This window comes from Camellia sinensis, chromosome 2 (genome assembly GCF_055761805.1).
Source record: "Camellia sinensis isolate YWXY chromosome 2, ASM5576180v1, whole genome shotgun sequence".
Lineage (NCBI taxonomy): Eukaryota > Viridiplantae > Streptophyta > Magnoliopsida > Ericales > Theaceae > Camellia > Camellia sinensis.
In genome coordinates, this window is record NC_138962.1 from 163,608,671 (window position 1) to 163,630,327 (window position 21,657).

Genomic DNA, 21,657 nt, shown 5'->3' on the forward strand with positions numbered 1-21,657 from the left:
AAGACCGTTTTTTGACCAAAGCGAAAAATTTTCAGTACCATAACCTTCAATTTCATTGATTTCAAAACAGAGTTCTCTTGCTCTTGCATACAATCGAAGTTGCTTTTTATTACATTCATAAAGAAAACTTGAAAGTACTAATAAAGCAATAAATCCGGGGCATAGTCGAGTCAAGTATCCCTACGCCCCCTCCCAGAGCTGGTCGAAGCCTCTGATGCCAAGCTAGGCCCAACCTGTGCCTCCTCATTAAGCCAGTCCCAACACTCGTCAGACAAAGTGCAACTGAAAGTGGGAGCAGAGGCCAGGAGCTCTCTAGTCCTTCATGCTGTGGCATATCGGGCAAGCTGTGCACCTCGGACCGGGAAAGCAGCCGGGTACTCAATCCCCTCTGGCGGGCAAATCTGATCATGACCGAACTGGCGCAGGAACCGGAACGAAAAGTAGAACACACAGTGGGTCAGACCAATCAACTGGATCCCGATCAGTCGGGACATGCTATAGCTCATTGCCGGGAGATTGAGCCAAGGACAACGCCAAGCAATGCGATCTGCAGACAAATTGCACATCCAGTCAAACCACCACCTTTTATCAGGGGCATTGACTAGGCGCTGTCGAAAGAAATAGCCTCGAGCTGAGTAGGCTGGGCAAGAGTCCACAACTTGCAATTTGTCCATCAACCATACTTGGGGGAAGGATGAAAAATGAGAGAATAAAGAATAGAGAGATGTACGGTGAGAGAAAAGTGAGAAAAGGGTTTTTGTGAGAAAAAACGAGCCTAAGGGCCGAGTGATGTGAGCAAATACATATGTAAGATTGGGTGGGAAACATTACCTGCAGCAGCAGTGGACTCCCAGCAAATCTAGTCGTCTCCCGGCGATAGATAGCATCCAAGCCCATTAGTGTCTCGGCCAGGGTCATAGCGATGCAGCTCTTTCCATCTTTCAAGCCTTGAGCAACTTCAATCAGACGAATGCTAAATCCGCCAAAGCCTGGGGAAAGCAGAAAGTGAGACAGCAGGCACAAACAAAGGGCGTGTTGCCGGAAACCTTGCCAATAATGGTTGCTGCGGTCACCAGCGTCAGAAAAGCGATGAATCAAACCAAGGATATCCAGTTCCCCATTACAGATCAGAGACCGAGCGTCATGCGCAGTGAGTCCACACATCCGCCCTAAAGCTTGGGCGTGGCCAAAGCGGAACTGGGGCAAGATCTCTTCATGACATTCAGATTCCATCAAAACTTGAAAATCTTCAAAGGTTGGACATACCTCTTGCCCGCCGAAGCTAAAGACATGCATCACCGGGTTCCAAAACCTCGCCGTGGCATGGAGGAAATGAAGATGTAGCGGAGTGCGGCTCAGCGTGAATAGTGCATTCAAGCCGAAACCCCGGAAGTTCAACTTTTCCGAACCATCTAGAGAAGCGATCCAAGCTGTGAGATTTTCAATGAGAAGCGCCTCCATTTTTGTGCAAAGCTAAGATGAATTGAATGAACCACGGAGCTAAGGCTTTTAAAGAGGAAAAGACACTATTCGGGAACCAAGTGTCAAAAATTTGACGGTTGCTGACCTGAGTGGCCGGCCGGCCACCTTTTCTGGCAGGCCGGCCATTTCTTTTTTCAAAAACTGGCCGGTGGCCTCTCACTTTGCAATAAATCTGGCCGGCCAGCTCCCAAAAGTAGCCGGCCATGCTCCAACGTGTGTCTTTGGCCCTGTTTTACCCTCTAAGAGAAAGTTTCAAGCATTTCCATGCAACGGGTGTGTCGAAGGCCTCTATTTCCCTCTGTTTCGGATGCGTTCCGTTGCCCAGATCATCCGAAGTACACTTTGTTTTGTTAAGTTTTGTTTATTGAGTTGTTGTTTTGTTTATCGAGTTGTCGTTTTGCTTATCGAGTTGTTTGTCGAGCTGTTGTGTTTCGTGTTTTTGAGTTGTTACTCTTTGTTTAAGCAATTTTTGTTTGAGTCTTGTTTATCGAGTTGTGTTTTACTTATCGAGTTGTAAACTTGCTAAGATTTTGTTATATCTTAGAAAGTTAAGTTGTTGCGTCGGTTCACTACCTGACTGGGCAAAATGCGCAATGCACATTTCCATTCAATCTCATTATGGTGCAAAATGATGCGATATGATGCTAAGAGTTTAAAATACAACACTTTTTTCAAAAGCTGTTTCATTCCATCATGCCTCGCTTGTTACAACATTTTACAGACTAAGGCACAAGTTTTACAGAGAATAAAACTGCCCGATAATGTACAATGTGCTACAACTACTAACAAAAAGATAAATAAAATAGGAAACAGCCGCATCTGTGCTCTCAAGAGCAGGAATAAGAGGCCCTCTTCGTCCTCTTCTGCGAAATAAACTCTCCGCCACCATCGCCATCATCTGAATCGGAGTCGTCATCCTCGGGATCCCCCTCAGCCTCGCCTCCACTCCCGGAACCAAGACCGGAGCCGTCCTCTCCGTTAGCAGATGTCTCCGACTGACGGTCTGCAGCCTCCTCCTTCTCATCCTCACCAGGCTCCTCCTCTACAATGTGTGCTCTCCGTCTACGAGACGACCCCCCTCCAGCTCCTCGAAAAGGCCTGGATGGCCCAGCTCCTCGAAAAGGCCCAGATGGCCCAGCTCCTCGAAAAGGCTCGGATAGTCCACCTCCCCGAGAAGGCCCAGGTGGCCCGGCCTGCGGCTGAGCATATACCGGGGGCATCTGAGAATAAAGAGTTCAATTTAAATACATCAGTCCAAATATGTACATCAGGTGCAGATACAAGAAAACTACATGAAGTGGGTACATGTAAACACAGTGTATAAGTGAGGTGTGTGTCAGATGTGCTCTACACAAGTAGCCTATCAATGCAGTAGAAATCAGCATATCAGCAGAAGTATGATAAATGCCAGAAAACTAAAGGGTACCTGGAAGCCCATAATGGACAACTGCGCCTCCCTCCGTAGGACCATCCCCTCCAGTGAGGCTACCATCTCGAGCACCTGATCCATGTACTCAACAAGGGGCTGCGGATGCATAGGCAAGGGTATCAGTAAAGGAATGAACGTCCAAGTATCTGAGTAATGAATCAAAGCCGTAAAACATACCGGTGGTGAGTCGGGGTCTCTGACATATCGATGACCGGGAATTGGAGGCTCTATCGAGATCGGAATCGGAGAGGTAGTCCCATATTGCCACCCCATCAACTCGGTCGGCATGTCCGGCCATCCAGGATGAGGATAAGTCGGAGGAATCGGGGGAACCAATCCACCCCCACCTCTAGATGTACCAGCCCTACTGGTGGAAGGGGCGTCTGCAGCACGAGCCCGGGCCTGGCTCGAAGATGGCATGCCAGCAGGCCTCATCGTAGGAGTACGAACTCCCGTCAATGGAGGCATTAGGTATATGTGATGGTAAGTAGTGTAATCCCCCTCCTCAAGATGTAGCAAAACGTCAATACCCAGCATAGCACTAACAACATCCCGAAAAGAGAGCCTGTCAGCAATCCGCATATCGACTGGGGGTGCTGAGGGAGGGTCCTGAGAAGTGTACCCCCAGACCTGACGCAAAAAGCGGTCCCCCAAAAACCAGGCCCTACCAACTGGCCCTTCGAACAGGATCCTGTATCGGGAGGCACCCCACCCTCCGGCAAACTGGAATCGGAGACCTTCACCTAAAGGCGCCCATGGCTGCCATGTAATCTACAGATAATAGACGCATAAACCAAGCAGAAATCGAAAATGCACAGGACAAATCAAAGATGAAAACAGAAAGAACTGAGAGTTCTGAAATACCTCCGTCGACCGCACCGTGTCGAAGTACTGCCGCAGATAAAGGAGGGACTCCCGAGGTCTTGGCCGGTGCTGGCCTTCAAATACAAGTGAGTATAGGGTCACGAGAGGTCCCGCTACCACCAACTCCAGGGCCAATATCGGGAAATACACATAGGCCCACAACTGTGGAAAACAAAGCAAAATACGAAGTGCTGAGGGCAAAGTGCACGATACAGAGTATAAAGTGCACCATGTGTGCAATGTGCAAGTAATAAGGAGCATAAATGTAAATCAAGAGGGCAGAAAGTACCTCCCAGGCTCTCCAATAGCCGCCAAGTAAGTCCCCCCGTCCGCGGGAGGTCGCACTCATGTAGCAATAAAGGGTAGCCAAGCCGGCGCCACCCCAGTCATACCGTCTGACCTGTGACAGGTCCACCAAAGCACTCAACAGATAAAGCCCACCAGTGTTCCCCCTGTCGGCAAACAAAGTGGTCCCAAAGAGGAACATCAGAAAGCCGCGGGCATACTCTGCTGCCTCCTCAGGAGTCCCGGGCTCCATCTCCACCCGCCGGAAATGGGAAGAGAACCAGGTGTATCGGACTCTCCCCGAAGCTCTATCAACAGGCGGGCGAACCCCCAGCAAATATATCCAAGCAGCCTCCCATTGGCCCATGTCCTCATCGTAAGGGATGGGCCAACCTCCCACGTCAAGACCAGTCAGTACAGCAAAGTCAAACGGGGTCATAGTCAAGTCCCCCATGGCAGAAAAATGGAAGGAGTTGGTGGTGTCCCACCATCTCTCCACTAAGGCGGCCATCAACGTCCTCCTGGCAGGACAACGAGATAGCCCAGTACAGAAGGGCCCAAACCCCGCCAAGTCAACCAAATCCCGAACAGCCTCCGGGAGCTCGGCGTACCAATCTCTCGCCGCAATAGAGCTATATCCCCGCACAGTGCGAGAAGTCACCTGCATTCAGAATGAATACATATTTCAGTATAAAATGAATAAGCTGCGCGCAGAGTAAAGTAAGTGAGCCGCGTGTTCAGAATCAGTGTGTGCTGCGTGTTCACCTTCAATTCGGGCTGTGTGTTCAGAAAATCAGTGTTTTGGGCTGCGTGTTCAACTCTTAATCAGTGTGTGCTGCGTGTTCACCTTCAATTCGGGCTGTGTGTTCAGAAAATCAGTGTTTTGGGCTGCGTGTTCAACTCTCAATCAGTGTGTGTTGCGTGCTCACCTTCAATTTGGGCTGTGTGTTCAGAAAATCAGTGTTTTGGGTTGCGTGTTCAACTCTCAATCAGTGCGTGCTGCGTGTTCACCTTCAATTCGGGCTGTGTGTTCAGAAAATCAGTGTTTTGGGCTGCGTGTTCAACTCTCAATTCGGGCTGTGTGTTCAGAAAATCAGTGTTTTGGGCTGCATGTTCAACTCTCAATCAGTGTGTGTTGCGTGTTCACCTTCAATTTGGGCTGTGTGTTCAGAAAATCAGTGTTTTGGGCTGCGTGTTCAACTCTCAATCAGTGTGCGCTGCGTGTTCACCTTCAATTTGGGCTGTGTGTTCAGAAAATCAGTGTTTTGGGCTGTGTGTTCAACTCTCAATCAGTGTGTGCTGCGTGTTCACCTTCAATTTGGGCTGTGTGTTCAGAAAATCAGTGTTTTGGGCTGCGTGTTCAACTCTCAATCAGTGTGTGCTGCGTGTTCACCTTCAATTTGGGCTGTGTGTTCAGAAAATCAGTGAGTGGGCTGCGTGTTCAACCCTCAACCGATGTGTGCCGTGTGTTCACAATCAATTTATGGGCTGAGTGTTCAGGAATTCAAGTGATTGAACCGTGTGTTCAGAATGCAAACAGAATGCATGAAAAATTCATAATATGTTACAGAAAAGGTAAGAACGAAGTAAATACCTCTCGTGCCTCATGGGAGAGGTGATACTCTGGCTCCCGCAGAAGGAGATCCCCAGGTGCTCGCTCATCGAAATCGGTGAAGTGATAGAAAACAGCCCGTGGAAGAATGTGTGCCGGTGGGTCGTACCTCTCGAGTATGAAAGGTCGAACTCCCGGAGGCAGAGCCATGATATTGGGATCACCTCCCGCGTCCGAAGGACCTCTACTGTGGGGGAAATGACCAGCCATTTCGGAAAATCTGCAAAAGGGGCAAAAATGAGTAAAAATGAGCCAAAAATTGGAAAAAGTCAACAAAAGTCAACTCTCAGGGAATGAAAAATTCAACAAAAGTCAACTCCCGAGAAAATCTTCCAAATATTGAGACAAACTCACCTCAAGTGGCGAAAATGAGAAAAGAAGCCCCGAAATCAAAATTTAATCGGTTCAAAGTGCTTAAAACTGAAAGATTTCGCGAAAACAACTTGCGTGGGGCGTTGGAAAACGCGTATAGAGCACAGATCTGAGGAAGAAAATGGTTTGGGAAGCAAGAGAAGATGTTTTCGGAGCTGCACTTGTGAGCACGAAGTGTTTGGATGAGTGTATTTAAAGAAAGGAGAGTGAAAGTACAAAGTTGCCCCGAAATTTGGCTAGGTGGCCGGCCGGCCACTTTTTCTGGCAGGCCGGCCATTCCCTTTTCAAAAACTGGCCGGTGGCCTCCCTCTCCCAATAAAACTGGCCAGTGGTGTTCCTCACATGCCTTCCAAGGTCCCTGCAAATTTTGGGGAGGATTGGAGCCCCCGGGGCCTGAAAAAGTACAAGATAAGTGCACTTTCTGTCGCGAAATCGCTCTGCCGGAACCTCAGCTTCAACTTCCGATACGTGTCTCATCATTACTCATCGAAAATGAGATATATCCTTTTGAACATGTTGTAACCTCTCCGGGAGGTGAACCGGAGGTCGCGATCGAGTCGCCCTCGCCGAAACGCGCATTTCCTTGCTCGTTGTTTTGTGACAAACATACATCCTGGTTTACGCTTGTTCTGCATTATCATGCACATAACTTGCATTCTCATGCACATACTTGCATTGTTATGCACGTCTCTTTGATATCACCGAGCCTCCGTGCTTAAACTCGCGTTGTCACGCGCGTTTCTTCCCGCATTGCGATGCACTTTTCCATCAACACCGCGATTCTCTGCATTCGATATCACATTGAACATATGTTGTTAGATATGTTGTGCTTGTTGAGTTTCTTTCTTTTGCAGGCACGATATTGTATGTACGGTTCATTTGAAGCTGGTGCGACCAGACGAATCGCGCAAGTATCATATCTTCTCCGTGTGAGACGCGACGAGAATTGAATAATTCTCTGCATTCCTAACTGCATGAAATGTAGTTGTTGCTTTGCATTCTTGCTTAAAACTGTTGCATCTATTTGCGAATACTTGCCTCATTACAGCTTGCTGCATTTGCATGATCATGAGCTATATTCGGCTTTGTGTATACCGTTTTGCATTTTGCCCCCTGCCTGCGGGCACATCTCTGTTTATCTCACCTGTTTGTCTAAGTCTTCGGCCTTGTCAAAAATGGGTCGTCTCTGGGCTTTGACATTCACTCCCGTCACTTATTACTTCTGAGTTCTGTCAAAGAGGAGTAACTGTAGACACCCCATTTTTGACCGACCTTAAGACTCAGACGTCATCGATTGAGCGCTTGGTGATGTTGCATATCGTGCTCGTTCAGAGGTTTCAGAGTCTTGGCCGCGAGCCTTACCTCCGGACTTCCGGACTCTTTCATGCTTTGCCTCGGTTTGCGAACCAGGCTCTGTTTTCTCTATTTTCTATTCCCGAAGGGAGGGAGAGGTCTCGTAGATCATCTCTCAGTGGCCGTAGGCTACGTTTCGTGGTCGTAGGCCATTTTGCCCGTTTGGAGTCCAGTTTCCGATTTTTCGGAGCCATTGGCCGTGTGCCTCGGTTCGGGACCGCTTAACCACCTCCGTTTGCTCCGGTTTTTGGCATACATCTTATTTGCTCCCTTTTGAGGGACACTGTGGCTCGAGAGACCAACTTTGTGGTCGAACACCACTTCCGGTGCCCAACAGTCAATTTTCGGGGCCTCGGGCTGCGCGTTTTGGCCCCCGAACCTTCATTTTGCATCGGTTTGGGTTCAATTTTGGCAGAGACCTCTGTTTCATTGTTAAGAAGGTCGTAGAAGGGTGGGAGGCCAGTAATTGTTCTGACAACCAGCTTTATTCCTCCATCGCCCTCCGTCGCCCGTTTTTCCTCACTCGAAAGCCAATGTTGACCACCCTATGGCCACTTTTTCTTACCCCAAACCACATATTTGTGTTGTACACACCTGGGAGGCCACCAATATCATATGGCCGGCCAGTAATTCTGTGTGACCCTTTTGAACCCCTCCTAAAAGTGGCCTTTTCTCTCTCCTGGTTCATTCTCTCTAGCTTTTGACCACATGGTTGTGTTGTGCACACATGGAAGGCCACCAATCTCGGGTGGCCGGCCACTAATCATGATTGACCCTTTTGACCCTTGGCCGGCCGGCCATGGGGAGAGCCGGCCGGCCACCTGCAACTTCAATAACCGGCCGGCCATGATCTTCTCTCCAGGTACTTTACTGATATGCATTCTGTTTCCCCCCAGATTTTGCATCCGGGGGGCTGCACTTTTGGAGGGAAACTTGAATTCTTTCCCCCCCTCATTTTTCCCCCCTTTTTCTCCCCTCTTTTGCCTATATAACAGCAGCTCCAGCTCCCATCTGAGGGTTACAAAAATTTGCCCTTAGCCTCTTGCATTGATCCTCCCTCTTCTTCTCTTCCAAGCACCAAAACCTCTCAAGTCCTACACCATTTACCCTACACCCCTTAGCACAAGGCCTCCATACTCCATACCAGCAGCTTGAGGCTGTTTTTCAGAGCTTAGGAGCACCCAAACTTGGTCCAAAAGGCTGTCAAAGATTAGTCTTCAAGGGTAAGTCTCTTTCTCCTCTTCTTGGCTCTATTTTTGCATACAATCTAAGCTATACTTGCTTGCATATTTGGGCTCCGGCCCTAACTGAAAATAGCATTATTTTGAGCTCCTTTTCATGTTTGTTTAAGGGCCTCTCCCTATTTGAAGCTTTCTTTTAGCACTTGCTTCTTTACCTCTCTTGTATGCCTCTTTCTTGCATAGTATTTTTGGCCTATTTATAAACTGTTTTGAGCTTGGTTATAAACTGTGAAGCGGCTTATTTTGATCCCTTATTCAACATTGTTGAAGGTCTCTTCACTATTTGAGGCTTCCTTTTGTGCCTTGCCTCTTTATCCCTCTTTTGGCCTCATTTTTGCATGTTTTGTTAGCCTCTTGTGCTTATATTTTTGGGCTCTTGTCCGAACTGTAAATAGCCTTATTTTAACCCCCTCTTCATGTTTAATCAAGGGACCTTTGCTGTTTGAGGTTCCCTTTTTTCTCTTTGTGTTTAAACCTCTTTTTAGGCCTTATTTTGCATAGTATTTTAGGCTTGCATGTGCACTGTTTTGGGTTTGGTCACTAACTGCAAAATACCATGTTTTGGGCCCCTATTCAACTTTGTTGAAGGGCTCTCTTCTGTTTGAGGCCAGAAACCATCACTTGCTTCTTTGTCTCCCTTTTGGCCCATTTCTTGCACATTGTTTTAGGCCTGTTTGTGTTTAGATCTGTGGCTTGTTGTAAACTGTAAAGTGCTTCATTTTGAGCCTCTCTTAAACTTTGTTGAAGGGCTCTTGGCCATTTAGGGCCAGCAGCTGCTACTTGCTTCATTACCTCTCTTACGGAGCCATTTTTGCATGCTAGCTTAGTCCTATTTGTGTTCATTGTTTGGCCTTGCTTAAAACTGTAAATATGCTTGTTTTGGGAATGCCTTGAATCTATCTTCACACTTCATGTTCAAATAACGCATGTTTTGTATAGCTATAGGCCAATGCATATGCCTAGTTTTGTATTTCGGGTTCATTCCATGCATCGGGTGCCATGTTTCCATGTTTCGGGGCTGTTTTGCATCATATTTCAGCACTGAAATTTGCATGTTTGCATACCATGTTTCATGCCTTGCCATGCCTTGTTAGAGTAGCATTTGTGCCTTAGGTTTGGTCCTCGGTTTGCGTGTATGTGTGCACGCATTTCGAGTGTCTCATTTTTCATCTCATGGCCTCTTATGTGAGTGTGGCTGAGGTCCACTCATGTTGGTGTAATCCCATATTGCATTGTGTATGCCATTTCATTTCATAGCATTGTGTATGCTAGGTTGTGTGTTAGCGCATCGTGTATGCCATGTTATCTCGTGCATCGTGTATGCCATTTCATAGCATTGTGCATGCTAGGTTGTATATTAGTTACATTCATGCATGTCATGCATATTGCATTGTGCTTGGGATAGGAGTTTGCCCGAGCACGGGAAACGAGGGATGTTTCGTACTTCGAGTGACGGAACGTGTCTCAATTCCCAGTCACCGACACTCCGGATTATCCATGATAGAGTTAGGTCTTGTTGTGTTTTCATATGCATTCATTCTATATTGAGTTGCACAATTCGACTCCTCGGCCATCATGCATCGAGATACGTGATTGGTGGCACAAGGATCGAGGCATGCATACATTTGTGAAAATACATTGCCATGCCCTTTTCTTGCTCTCTGTTACAGCAAATCAAGAATCAGTAGCCTTTCAAAGGCCTTGCACAGCATTCCGACATCAATCGCAAACAGAGGCTAATTGGGGCATCGCAGTGGATTTCCGTGCCAAGCAACCCGAGCATGCATCATCCATCATTCGGAACAGAGTCGAGGCAGTCCCTAACTTGCATGCTAGTTTACCGCTTTCCTAGTTAAATTTGTTATTTAATTTGGATTCTGTACATATTTGGACTGTATTATTTATTTGGACTGTACTATTTATTTGGGACTGTATATTATTTTATTCGGACCCTCTGCGCGAGGGCACAACTGTAATAAGTGTGCGTGCGTGTGATGTATGTCTTCCAACCCCACGTCTTTCTCCCTTTTATTTACCAGCTTATGATGGTTAGATTAGGGCATGTTTCAATTAGCATACAGTATGATAGCATGTTTGCATTCATTCATCTGTTTTGCATGCACCGGGCTCGGCGCATCATACTAACTGCATTGTATTTTCAATTCCAAGTTGAATACATGTTAGCTGTAGCATTTCATATACCATGTCTAGAATAGCCGAGCCTGCTATAGTTGCATTTTTACATGTGTTGCATTAGGCATTTCCGTATAATTAGGATCATGCATGGATTTCTAATTAGCTTCTGTTTTGGCTTGGAGTACTCGGTAAGTTTTATGCTTTAGCATCCTTGCATACGTGTGAGTGACTGCCATGAATAGCATGCTTACCATGAGGCTAATTGCTTATGTGATATATCTGCCTGAATACCTGTGGGTGAAGGTTGTGTTATTTGAATTGGAACAATTCATCAAATGTGTGTTTTAAGCCCACTAGATAGTGGCAAAATCATGTTTTTCTAAGCCCACCCGAGGGTGGCAAATCCACGTCTTAGCCTACTTGCGGGTAGCACCATTAAACTATTTTCAAACAAACAAACATGAAATGTTTTGTTCCAATTCAGGTGATCCAGTCTATACTTGTATGCTGTGCGTATCACATAGTAAATCTAGGCTAATAACCGGAATAAGAACACATAATGTTTTCAAAAATAGATATCATGGTTAGTAGAGGCCGATCTTTGATCGGGCGAGCGGGGGTGCTCACGAAGTGACCTTCCCCAATCGTACCCAAGTTCCCGAGCCGAGGCAACTTTGGTGATGACGGACACGTGGCCTTAGGCAAACGAGTCAGGGTTTCCTAAATTTTCCCAAAATAAAATATTTAGGTGGCGACTCTGTATCTGGCAAAGCAGTCCATGTTTGGCACTTCTTTCAAAATCTGTTTTCTCAAAACGATTTGCCGGATTTGGACTCTTTGGTTCAGATTAAGAACTGTGACAATTTTAGAGTCCTGAACTGTAGTGAGCCCAATATCGAACGGAACGGGGGACCTCGTCCTCCCGGGGCGTTCGGGGACGTCTACACCCTCCTCTACTCCAATGCCAGCAATCACACTCTTATGATAGTTAATTTTCTGCCCCGAAAGAATTTCAAAGCACCTGAGAATTCTTTTAATGGTCACCACTTCCACCCACTCAGCTTCACAAAATAGAATTGTATCATCGGCAAATTGTAGATGCATAACTCTTACCCCATTATTACCAATGACAACTCCTTGGATTAAACCCATTTCCTTGGCTCTATCAAACAAAATATTCAACCCCTCAGCCACTATATTGAATAGAAAAGGTGACAGTGGATCGCCTTGCCGTAAACCTCGCTGTGGGCAAAATTCCTCGGTTGGTGAACCATTTACCAGGACTGACACCTTTGTGGAGGTAACACAGGTTTTTAGCCATTTCACCCATCTAGTTCCAAATCCAAAGTTGGATAACATATTGAATAAGAATTCCCAATTGACCGAATCATATACCTTCTCAAAGTGTAGTTTCAAAACCAAACCTTTCTTATTTGATTTTCTCCACCCATCAACTATCTCGTTCGCAATAAGGATCCCATCAAGGGTATTCTTTCCCCCCAGAAAATTTGATTGGGCCTCGCTAATTACCTGTGCCATCACTTGTTTCATCCTATGTGACAAAACTTTAGCTAGGATTTTATACAAGGAACCAATAAGACTTATGGGCCTATATTCACTCAAGTTTGATAGGCTGTCCACTTTTGGGATTAGAACAATAAAAGAGCTATTTAAACCAGAAACTAGTGTGGCATTTTGATGAAACTCTCTAAAGAAGAGCATTACCTCAGGTTTAACTATTTCCCAACATTTCTTAAAGAAAGCCAAATTAAAGCCATCAGGCCCAGGAGCTTTGTTGCCTTCACAGCTTTTGATAACATTCCTAACTTCCTCCTCGCTAAACTCTACTTCTAACATATCCGCTGCTTGGCTTCCACCAATATTTTTGAACTGCCCAGATAATTGAGGCCTAACAACCCACGTTTCAAAGAAAAGGTTCATAAAGTGAGTCATCACCACATGTCTGACGTCCATAGGTTCCTCAACCATTACACCATTTATCATTATTGAACACAGAGAGTTCCTGCTATTTCTGTTACAAGCCATTATGTGAAAATACCTTGTGTTCCTATCTCCTTTTAAGGCCCAGTTCATTCTTGACTTTTGTAACCATGTCCATTCTATCATTTTATTCAATCTCCAAACTTCCCCCATTAGTTCCCTTCTTCTAGCTTGTTCATTCCCCAGGAGTGCTCTTTCTTCAGCAATTAGTTCAATAGCATGGGCTTCCTTTTTGGCAGCTTTGATTTTAAATTCAATCTTTCCAAACACTTCAATATTCCACACTTTTAATTTTTGTTTCAAGGCTTTAAACTTCTTAAGACATCTATACCCAGCCCAACCTACCACCTGAGATTATGACCAAGTTTCCTCCACTAAGGATATAAACTTAGGATGTAGAGCCTACGCATTCAGAAACCTAAAAGGTCTAGGTCCCCAATCTCTTTCGTCCTCCATCAATATTATAGGACAATGGTTAGATAGTAACCTAGGAAGTCCCAATAACTTGAAATTAAAATTTTGTAGCCACTCATGATTAAGTAAAAATCTGTCAATTCTGCTCCATTTCTCTCTAATTTGTGAGTTACACTAGGTAAATTTCCTACCAAGCATTGGTAAATCAATCATTTCTAGTTGGTCAATCATGGTATTAAACTCCCTTATTCCTTTGTCTCTTCGAGAACACCCAATTCTTTCTGAAATGGTCCTTATTTCGTTGAAATCGCCCCCATACACCATGGCCCCAAGAAAGTATTCTTTAACCGAGCAAAATTATCCCATAATTCTTTCCTCTTAACCACCTCTGATGGACCATATACATTAACAATCACACAGTTAAAGGAGGAAAAGAGAGTACCTGACAACAGGATGAAATTTCGGTTGCCACAACAAGTATTTAATTGGAACACCCTTAGATTCCAAATACATAACAGCCCACCTACTCTGCCTTCTTCATCCACTGCCATATACTCAAAATTATCTTCGTACCAGATGGATTTTGCCACTTCGGGAGTGATTGTTGAACTCTTTGTCTCTTGGATCAACACTAAAATGATTTTCCTTTTAACCAGACTTCTTTTAATTTTTCTTCTTTTCTCAGGCCTACCAAGGCCTCTAACATTCCAAGATTGTATCTTCATTACAAGAATTGTTTAGCACCCAAACTCCCAGAACTGAAAACTCAGTTAGCTTCACCTCCCCTACTCCCCACTTTCCTTCTATCGTTGTGTTCACCCTTCTATTCACTGAGTTGGGCTGCTCTTCACCAATAACAGATTCAGAAATTGATTGGTTGTTGGACACCCTTCTAAACTCAAAATTGGATTGCCCCACTCCATTAGCAGATTCAGTGATAGATTTACTGCTATTATCGGCCCAAATAAATGGAGCTTCAGCCTTTTGGGCCGAGCCAATCCTTCATGTTTCAAAATGGGCCCTATTTAAATTCACTTCCAGGTTAATTCCTGGTTGCTTCCCTACAGACCCACTTGTGCTTCTTATGAACCCAGATGTGACCACTTCATCATCAACTCTACCACTACCCTGCTTGCGTGCGCCACCCTTATTTGACACCCCTTTACAGAGCCTCCTTACAGGGCCCTCCTCACGTGAGGCGCCTACCCCTGACGCACCCTCCATCATGTCTGTCTCCTCCACTACGAAAACCACCCTCAAACTGGCATCCTCCTCCAAGTCATTCATGTTAACTTGTGTATCCACCCTAACCCCTTCTTCCACGTCATAGCCTTTAGCCACATCATCGCCTATATAGGCTTCCACATCATCCTCTTCTACCTCTTGTCTGCTGCCTCGATCTGCAATGTTCTCATCTTCTTCCTCTGAACTGTAACTATCTGCATTATTCCTCATGAAAGATTGGCAGATACAGTTTTCTTTCACTATTTGTGATACTATAATTTGTTCCTCACAAATCCGGACTGGGTATAGGACTCATTTGCATTCTAAATTTATGGTATGATTAATGGTGCCCATATGCCTTGTCTCTACCTTTACCTTTCCGCAATGGAAGGATTTCAAATTAGTTGTATCTTCATCCAATTCCAGAACCTCACCCCACTCTTTATCTATGCTGCAAAACGTGTTATTGTTCCACAGTACTAGTGGCACACCATAACAACTTAACCACACCTGCCTTACCTGTTCCAAGACCATGCTGTCTTCCCATTCCTTAACCGATTCACACCAAACTGTGAGCCAATCCTTCATGAACAGTAGCTTTTCCTTCATAGCTTCCACTGATTGAAATGAGAGAACTAATTGTCTTCCACCTCCGACTCGAACTGTGATATCTCCATGTCCTCGTCCTTGTAACTCCTCCTTAAAATCTTCAACTGAGAGAGTTAGCTTTAATCTTACCACTACACTTTCATACAGCCAACCATTACCAGCTTTCTGTACCTTAATAGTGCGAACTGAATTAGATTGAAGATCCCTGGCTTTAACCACATCAGCATATGACTTTCTTCCCTAATGAGTACCAGGTACAGTGTGTTTGCCTTCCTTGACCCACCTCTGCTGTACTAGTTGTGGCTTGCTTTGTTTGGTTTCATACTCCTTTCTGAACTCAGCTATTTTAACCTTTAGCGCTTTGTCATCACACCAAAGGCCATTTGCTTTTTGCAGAGCCATATCAGCTGCTACCGGACAACCATACCTTATGAAACCAAACCTGGAACTTGTTGATCTTCTTCTTTTGTGTGGAATATATGTTAGGATCAAACACACACCCAGAAAAATATCACACATACACAGAGAACACAATATTTACGTGGTTCGGCCCAATGCCTACATCCACGGACAGAAATGAGAATTTTCACTAAAATGGAGCAAAATACAAAATACAGAGGAGGAGATGAAACTCACTCAACTCACAGCTCTTACTCTCCAATTTCTGATATCTCACATCCTCTCCCTCCCATCTCTATTTATACACAAAAGGAGTAGGTGGGAGAGCCTTCATTCTTGACTTGGGTAGCCTCCATTCTTGACCCTTGCTATGGTTGGTGGCTGCCAAGCTTGACTTGGTTGGTTGCCTTCCCATGTTTTTCATGCATGTGGGTTGGAACAACAATTCTCCCCCTCCATACCCATATGCATGACTGACTTCTCACTTGAAGTCCATCCCGGCAATGTCTCTGCAAATTTCGAGTTTGTCTCTCGAGACCACCTTTGTAAGCATGTCAGCTGGATTCTTATCTGTGTGGATCTTGGTCAGTTCCAATAACTGCTTGTCCATCACTTCGCGTATCCAATGATACCGAACATCAATGTGCTTTGTGCGAGAATGGTACATTGAATTCTTGCTCAGGTCTATGGCACTCTGACTATCACAATGTACCGTGAACTTTTCTTGCTTTAATCCCAATTCTTGGAGAAACCGTTTCAACCACAACATTTCTTTCCCGGCTTCCGCTGCGGCAATATACTCTGCCTCGGTTGTGGATAAAGCAACACACTTCTGCAGCTTGGACTGCCAAGACACAGCTCCCCCTGCGAAAGTGAACAGCAATCCTGATGTAGATTTCCTACCATCAAGATCGCCTGCCATATCTGAATCAGTATAGCCTTCCAAGACTGGTTTAGCATCTCTAAAGCACAAACACATTTTTGCTGTACCCTTGAGGTACCTCAGAATCCACTTGACTGCTTCCCAATGCTCTTTTCCTGGATTGGAAAGGAATCTGCTTACAACTCCAACCGCATGAGCAATATCTGGTCGGGTGGACACCATTGCATACATCAAACTCCCTACAGCGGATGAGTAGGGAATCGCCTCCATCTCTTGTCTTTCCTTCGTAGAGGAGGGACAAGAATTCTTGCTCAGCTTGAAATGATTAGCCAGCGGAGTACTGACTGGCTTGGCATCTTTCATGTTGAACTTCTCAATCACTCGTTCAACGTACTTCTCTTGTGACAGCCACAACTTCTTGGCTTTCCTGTCACGCACAATATTCATGCCCAAAATTTGCTGTGCAGGGCCTAGGTCCTTCATGTCAAAGGACTGTAATAACTCCTTCTTCAGTGATCTGATTGTTGTGGCATCTTGTCCAACGATCAACATGTCATCAACATAGAGCAGAAGTATGATAAAGTTTCCACCGGGAAATGTCCTGACATAAACACACTGGTCTGCAACAGTTCTCTTGTACTCATGACCTACCATGAATGAGTCAAACTTCTTGTACCACTGTCTCGGCGCTTGTTTGAGGCCGTAGAGACTCTTCTTCAATCTGCAGACTAAGTTTTCTTTCCCTTTGACTTCAAAACCTTCTGGCTGCTCCATGTAAATTTCTTCCTTCAGATCACCATGGAGAAATGCTGTCTTCACATCCATTTGTTCAAGTTCCAAATTCAAACTAGCTGCTAGTCCCAAAACTACTCGAATGGATGTCATTTTCACAACTGGCGAGAAGATTTCATCAAAATCAATACCTTTCTTCTGCCCAAAACCTTTGACAACCAATCGAGCCTTATACTTGACTAGCTTTCCGCTGCCATCTTTCTTCAACTTGAACACCCATTTGTTCTGCAATGCTTTTCGACCCTGGGGAAGTTTCACCAAATCATAAGTCTGATTCTTCTGCAAGGATTGCATCTCTTCTTGCATAGATTGCTGCCAGCTACTCTTCTCCTTATGATTTTGAGCTTCTTGAAAACTTTCTGGCTCCCCCTCATCGGTAAGCAAAATATACTCAGAAGCAGGGTATTTGGTTGACGGCTTAAATTCTCTTGTTGATCTTCGTAACTGTGGACCAACAGTCTCTGGTAGAGGGGGTTGTGGCTCCCCCTGCTCAACACCCTCTGCTTCTGGATCTTCTTCTTCTAGAAATCCATCCTGCAACTCTACATTATTGACTGCATGCTGCGGTAACTCTTCTTCATCAGTGGCATGCTGTGATGGTGCAGGGTTTGGAATAATTTCTGAAACATCATCAACTTTGGGTTTGGCTGGTTGCCCAAAGTCTTCAAAGGTCTGGCCTTCTTGAAACACCACATCTCGGCTTCGAATGACCTTTTTGTGTTTCGGATCCCACAATCTGTATCCAAATTCTTCATCTCCATAGCCAATAAAGATGCATGGAGTGGCTTTGTCATCCAGCTTCTGTCTGTGCTCCTTGGATACATGTGCAAATGCTTTGCACCCAAACACTCTCAAGTGAGAGTAAAAGATCTCCCTTCCAGACCATACTTCTTCTGGAATCTGAAAATTCAGTGGAACTGATGGCGATCTGTTGATCAAATAGCAAGCAACACGAACAGCTTCTCCCCAAAATGGCTTTGGTAGCTTTGCCATTTTGAGCATACATCTGACCTTCTCCACAATGGTTCGGTTCATTCTCTCGGCTATACCATTGTGTTGTGGGGTTCCAGGAACAGTCTTCTCATGCCGGATGCCGTGAGTAGCACAGTAGGCTTTAAATTCCTTTGACGTGTACTCGCCTCCATTGTCTGTTCGGAGACATTTCAGCTTCTTTTCAGTCTCCCTTTCCACCATAGCATGGAATGTCTGAAAATGCTGGAACACCTCAGCTTTGGTCTTTAAGACATAAACCCATACCTTCCGTGATGCATCATCAATGAATGTCAGAAAGTATTTTCTACCACCCAAAGATTCCACTTCAATGGGACCGCAAACATCAGAGTATACTCTGCTCAACAACTCTGATTGTCTTCTGGATGATGAATGGAAAGCTACTCTATGATGCTTCCCAAACAAGCAGTTGTCACAAGGATTTAATTTTGCATCTTTGGCAAAGGGAATAAGTGACTTCTTTGCCAAAATCTGTAACCCTTTCTCACTCATGTGACCCAGCCTTTTGTGCCACAAATTTGGTGACGTCTCATCTTCTGCTGCGTTGAGACTATTTGAATTCACCTCCACATGAGTCTTGTATAGTGTGCCAATTGCCTGTCCTTTGGCTACCACGAGAGATCCCTTTTTCAACTTCCATATGCCTTTGCCAAAGTAGTTCTCATAGCCTTGTCGATCTAAGGCTATCCCTGAAATAAGATTCAGGCGTAAATCGGGAACATGCCTGACATCTTTCAACACCATCGTGCACCCAACTTTGGTTTGGATATGAACATCACCAATTCCCACAATTTTTGAAAAACTGGAGTTACCCATTTTCACTGTACCAAAATCTCCAGCTTGGTACGTACTGAAGAACTCCTTCTGGGATGTAGCGTGGTAGGAGGCTGCTGTATCTACTACCCACTCGGTGTCGTTGTCTGACATATGGAGGCATTCTTCTTCTTCAACAGAGAATAATGCAATATCCTCTGAGACAGAAACTGCAGTGGTCCCATCTTCGGTCTTTGGCTGTCTATTGCCTTGTTGTTGTTCTCCCTTCAAGGCATAACAATACTTCTTTATGTGACCCTCCTGGCCACAATGGTAACATTTGAACCTTGGCCGGCTCGTTCCTTCTTTGAATTTCCCTCTGTCTTGAGATCTTCCTCTGCTGCGTCCTCTACTTTTGCTTCTTCCCCTGCCCCTGCCTCTGCTTTTATTTTCTGTGACGAGGGCATGGGATTGATCTCCACCCATTTCTTTCTTTCTTGCCTCTTCACTAAATAAGGCATCTGTAACCATGCTCATGGTCAGTTTCCCTTCTGGGGCAGAGTTGCTGAGAGACACCACCAATGTCTCCCAACTGTCTGGCAAAGAACTGAGCAGCAATAGGGCCTGCATCTCATCATCTAACTCCATTTTGACAGTTGTTAGTTGGTTTACCAAATTTTGAAACTCACTGGTATGTTCAGCAACAGAGATACCGCCTTTCAACTTCAAATTCACAAGTCTCCTCATCAGGAGGGCTTTGTTCCGAGCAGTCTTCGACTAGTACATGCCTTCTAACTTTATCCAGAGAGCATAGGCATCAGTCTCCTGGGCGACATGGTGGAAGACACTGTGATCAATCCATTGTCTGATCTGGCCAATGGTCTTTCGGTTCTTCCGCTTCCAGTCTTCGTCTTTTTCCGTTGGTGGTTTAACGCCATTAAGCTCAATGGGGTCAAACAAATCTCGGCAATACAAGACATCTTCCATTCTAGGCTTCCAAATGGCATAATTGGAAGCATTTAACTTTATCATAGAACCTGAAGTCGACGTTGATTCCTCCATCATACAATAATGATCGTTGGCTGAAAAACAAGTTTTGCTGTGGAGTCCGGACTGGTCAAATTAGCCGGAAAAGCACTTCGGATTGCCAAAATAAAAACTTCAAATTTTTCAAAACTTATTTGCAAAATCTGACCGTACGGATGTGTCCGGAATACTCCAAATAGTCGGAAACCACTATTGGATCACCCAAATCGGATCTCAAATGGCTTAGATCAAGCCAAAACAGATTGAATGGTTCAGATGGGCAGAATCTGGTGCGCCTGCGAAGCACCAGATTATTCCTCCGGTTCTGCTGACGTCAGCGGCTCAGTCAGCGGCTTGGTCAGCGGCTTGGTCAACTCGGCTTCGGCTCGGCTTGGTGCGCGCGCGTGCTGATGGCGCGTGTAACGCACGCGCTGGTTCCTCAGTCGTCTTCCTCCTTGAACCGCGCGTGGAGCGCGTGTCTGAGAGTGGGATCACGCGCCGGGTGCCTGAACGGCGCGTGTGGGCGCGTGATGAGAGTGGGATTCACGCGCCAAATTCCAGGGGCGCGTGGGAGCGCGTGCGGCCTCCGTTTGGTGTCTGTTTTATATTTCTGGACTCCTCTCGTCGAGTCCTTGCTCCTGGTATGCTCAAAATCGGATTTCGAGCAATACGATTTCTGGGCAGTTTCGAAACAATACTCTGTTTTTCCGAAAAACGTACAACTTGGCTCTGATACCACTTTGTTAGGATCAAACACACACCCAGAAAAATATCACACATACACAGAGAACACAATATTTACGTGGTTCGGCCCAATGCCTACATCCACGGACAGAAATGAGAATTTTCACTAAAATGGAGCAAAATACAAAATACAGAGGAGGAGATGAAACTCACTCAACTCACAGCTCTTACTCTCCAATTTCTGATATCTCACATCCTCTCCCTCCCATCTCTATTTATACACAAAAGGAGTAGGTGGGAGAGCCTTCATTCTTGACTTGGGTAGCCTCCATTCTTGACCCTTGCTATGGTTGGTGGCTGCCAAGCTTGACTTGGTTGGTTGCCTTCCCATGTTTTTCATGCATGTGGGTTGGAACAACAATATACGCATCCAATACAACTCCAAAATTAGAGAAGAGTTTAGACAGCCCTTTCGCCCCCATAGATACTGGTATGTTGTCCACAAAAACAGAGTATATGGTATTCCCCCTTAAAACCCCAACTCCTCGATCCCCATGTCTACGAACCACTGATTGCCATCCTCCGTTCCCCTGCTTACTTGCTGGCCTTTCAATTCCATGACCTGATCTCTTTGAGAAAATCATAATTCGTAGAAGAGAAAGAAAGTTGCTTTAGATTGAAAACAATGCAAAACCATTCCTCATTACATATGATTCATCCGATATTTTTTAACCTGTGCATAAAGAAACACCATTATATAATTATGAATTGAAAATTACAATGATTAAATATATATATATATATATATATAAAAATTTGAAAAAAAAAAACTTGATTGCTTTAAATTTGGTTTCAATTTCCAAAATCCAATTTTCCAGAAATTGAGTTTTTTATTTTTCGTCTTTTTTTTTTTGTTTTCAGTGAATTTTTTAAATATTTCAAGAAATTTTTTTACTTTTTAGATGCACTTAACTTAGATGTACTTAAAAAATAAAATATTTGTAATTTTTTTTTAAAAATAATAAATACACAAGAATACGAAAATATACTGAATTTTTTTATATATATTTTTTGTATTTTTGGTATT

At 44.8% G+C, this 21,657-nt stretch overlaps 1 protein-coding gene across 1 annotated transcript; it reads right to left on the bottom strand.

Annotated features, from left to right (window-relative positions):
- Window positions 1-2,111: 2,111 nt before the first annotated feature.
- LOC145819728 (uncharacterized) lies at window positions 2,112-4,939 on the bottom strand. Its single transcript, XM_082913616.1, has 5 exons — window positions 4,065-4,939; window positions 3,776-3,937; window positions 3,089-3,682; window positions 2,909-3,007; window positions 2,112-2,702 (listed from the first exon to the last, which is right to left on the bottom strand). Exons 1-5 carry the CDS (start codon window positions 4,725-4,727, stop codon window positions 2,310-2,312), a joined length of 1,911 nt encoding a protein of 636 aa, XP_082769742.1. The 5' UTR covers window positions 4,728-4,939; the 3' UTR covers window positions 2,112-2,309.
- Between the last annotated feature and the right edge of the window lie 16,718 nt (window positions 4,940-21,657).

Bases quoted from the DNA above. Each gene is read 5' to 3' on its own strand.
- LOC145819728 (XM_082913616.1), bottom strand. From the start codon at position 4,727: ATGCAGGTGACTTCTCGCACTGTGCGGGGATATAGCTCTATTGCGGCG. The intron at 3,938-4,064 runs GTACTTTCTGCC...TGTTTTCCACAG, and splicing joins GCTATTGGAGAGCCTGGGAG to TTGTGGGCCTATGTGTATTT. The intron at 2,703-2,908 runs GTACCCTTTAGT...CTTTATTCTCAG, and splicing joins TGTCCATTATGGGCTTCCAG to ATGCCCCCGGTATATGCTCA.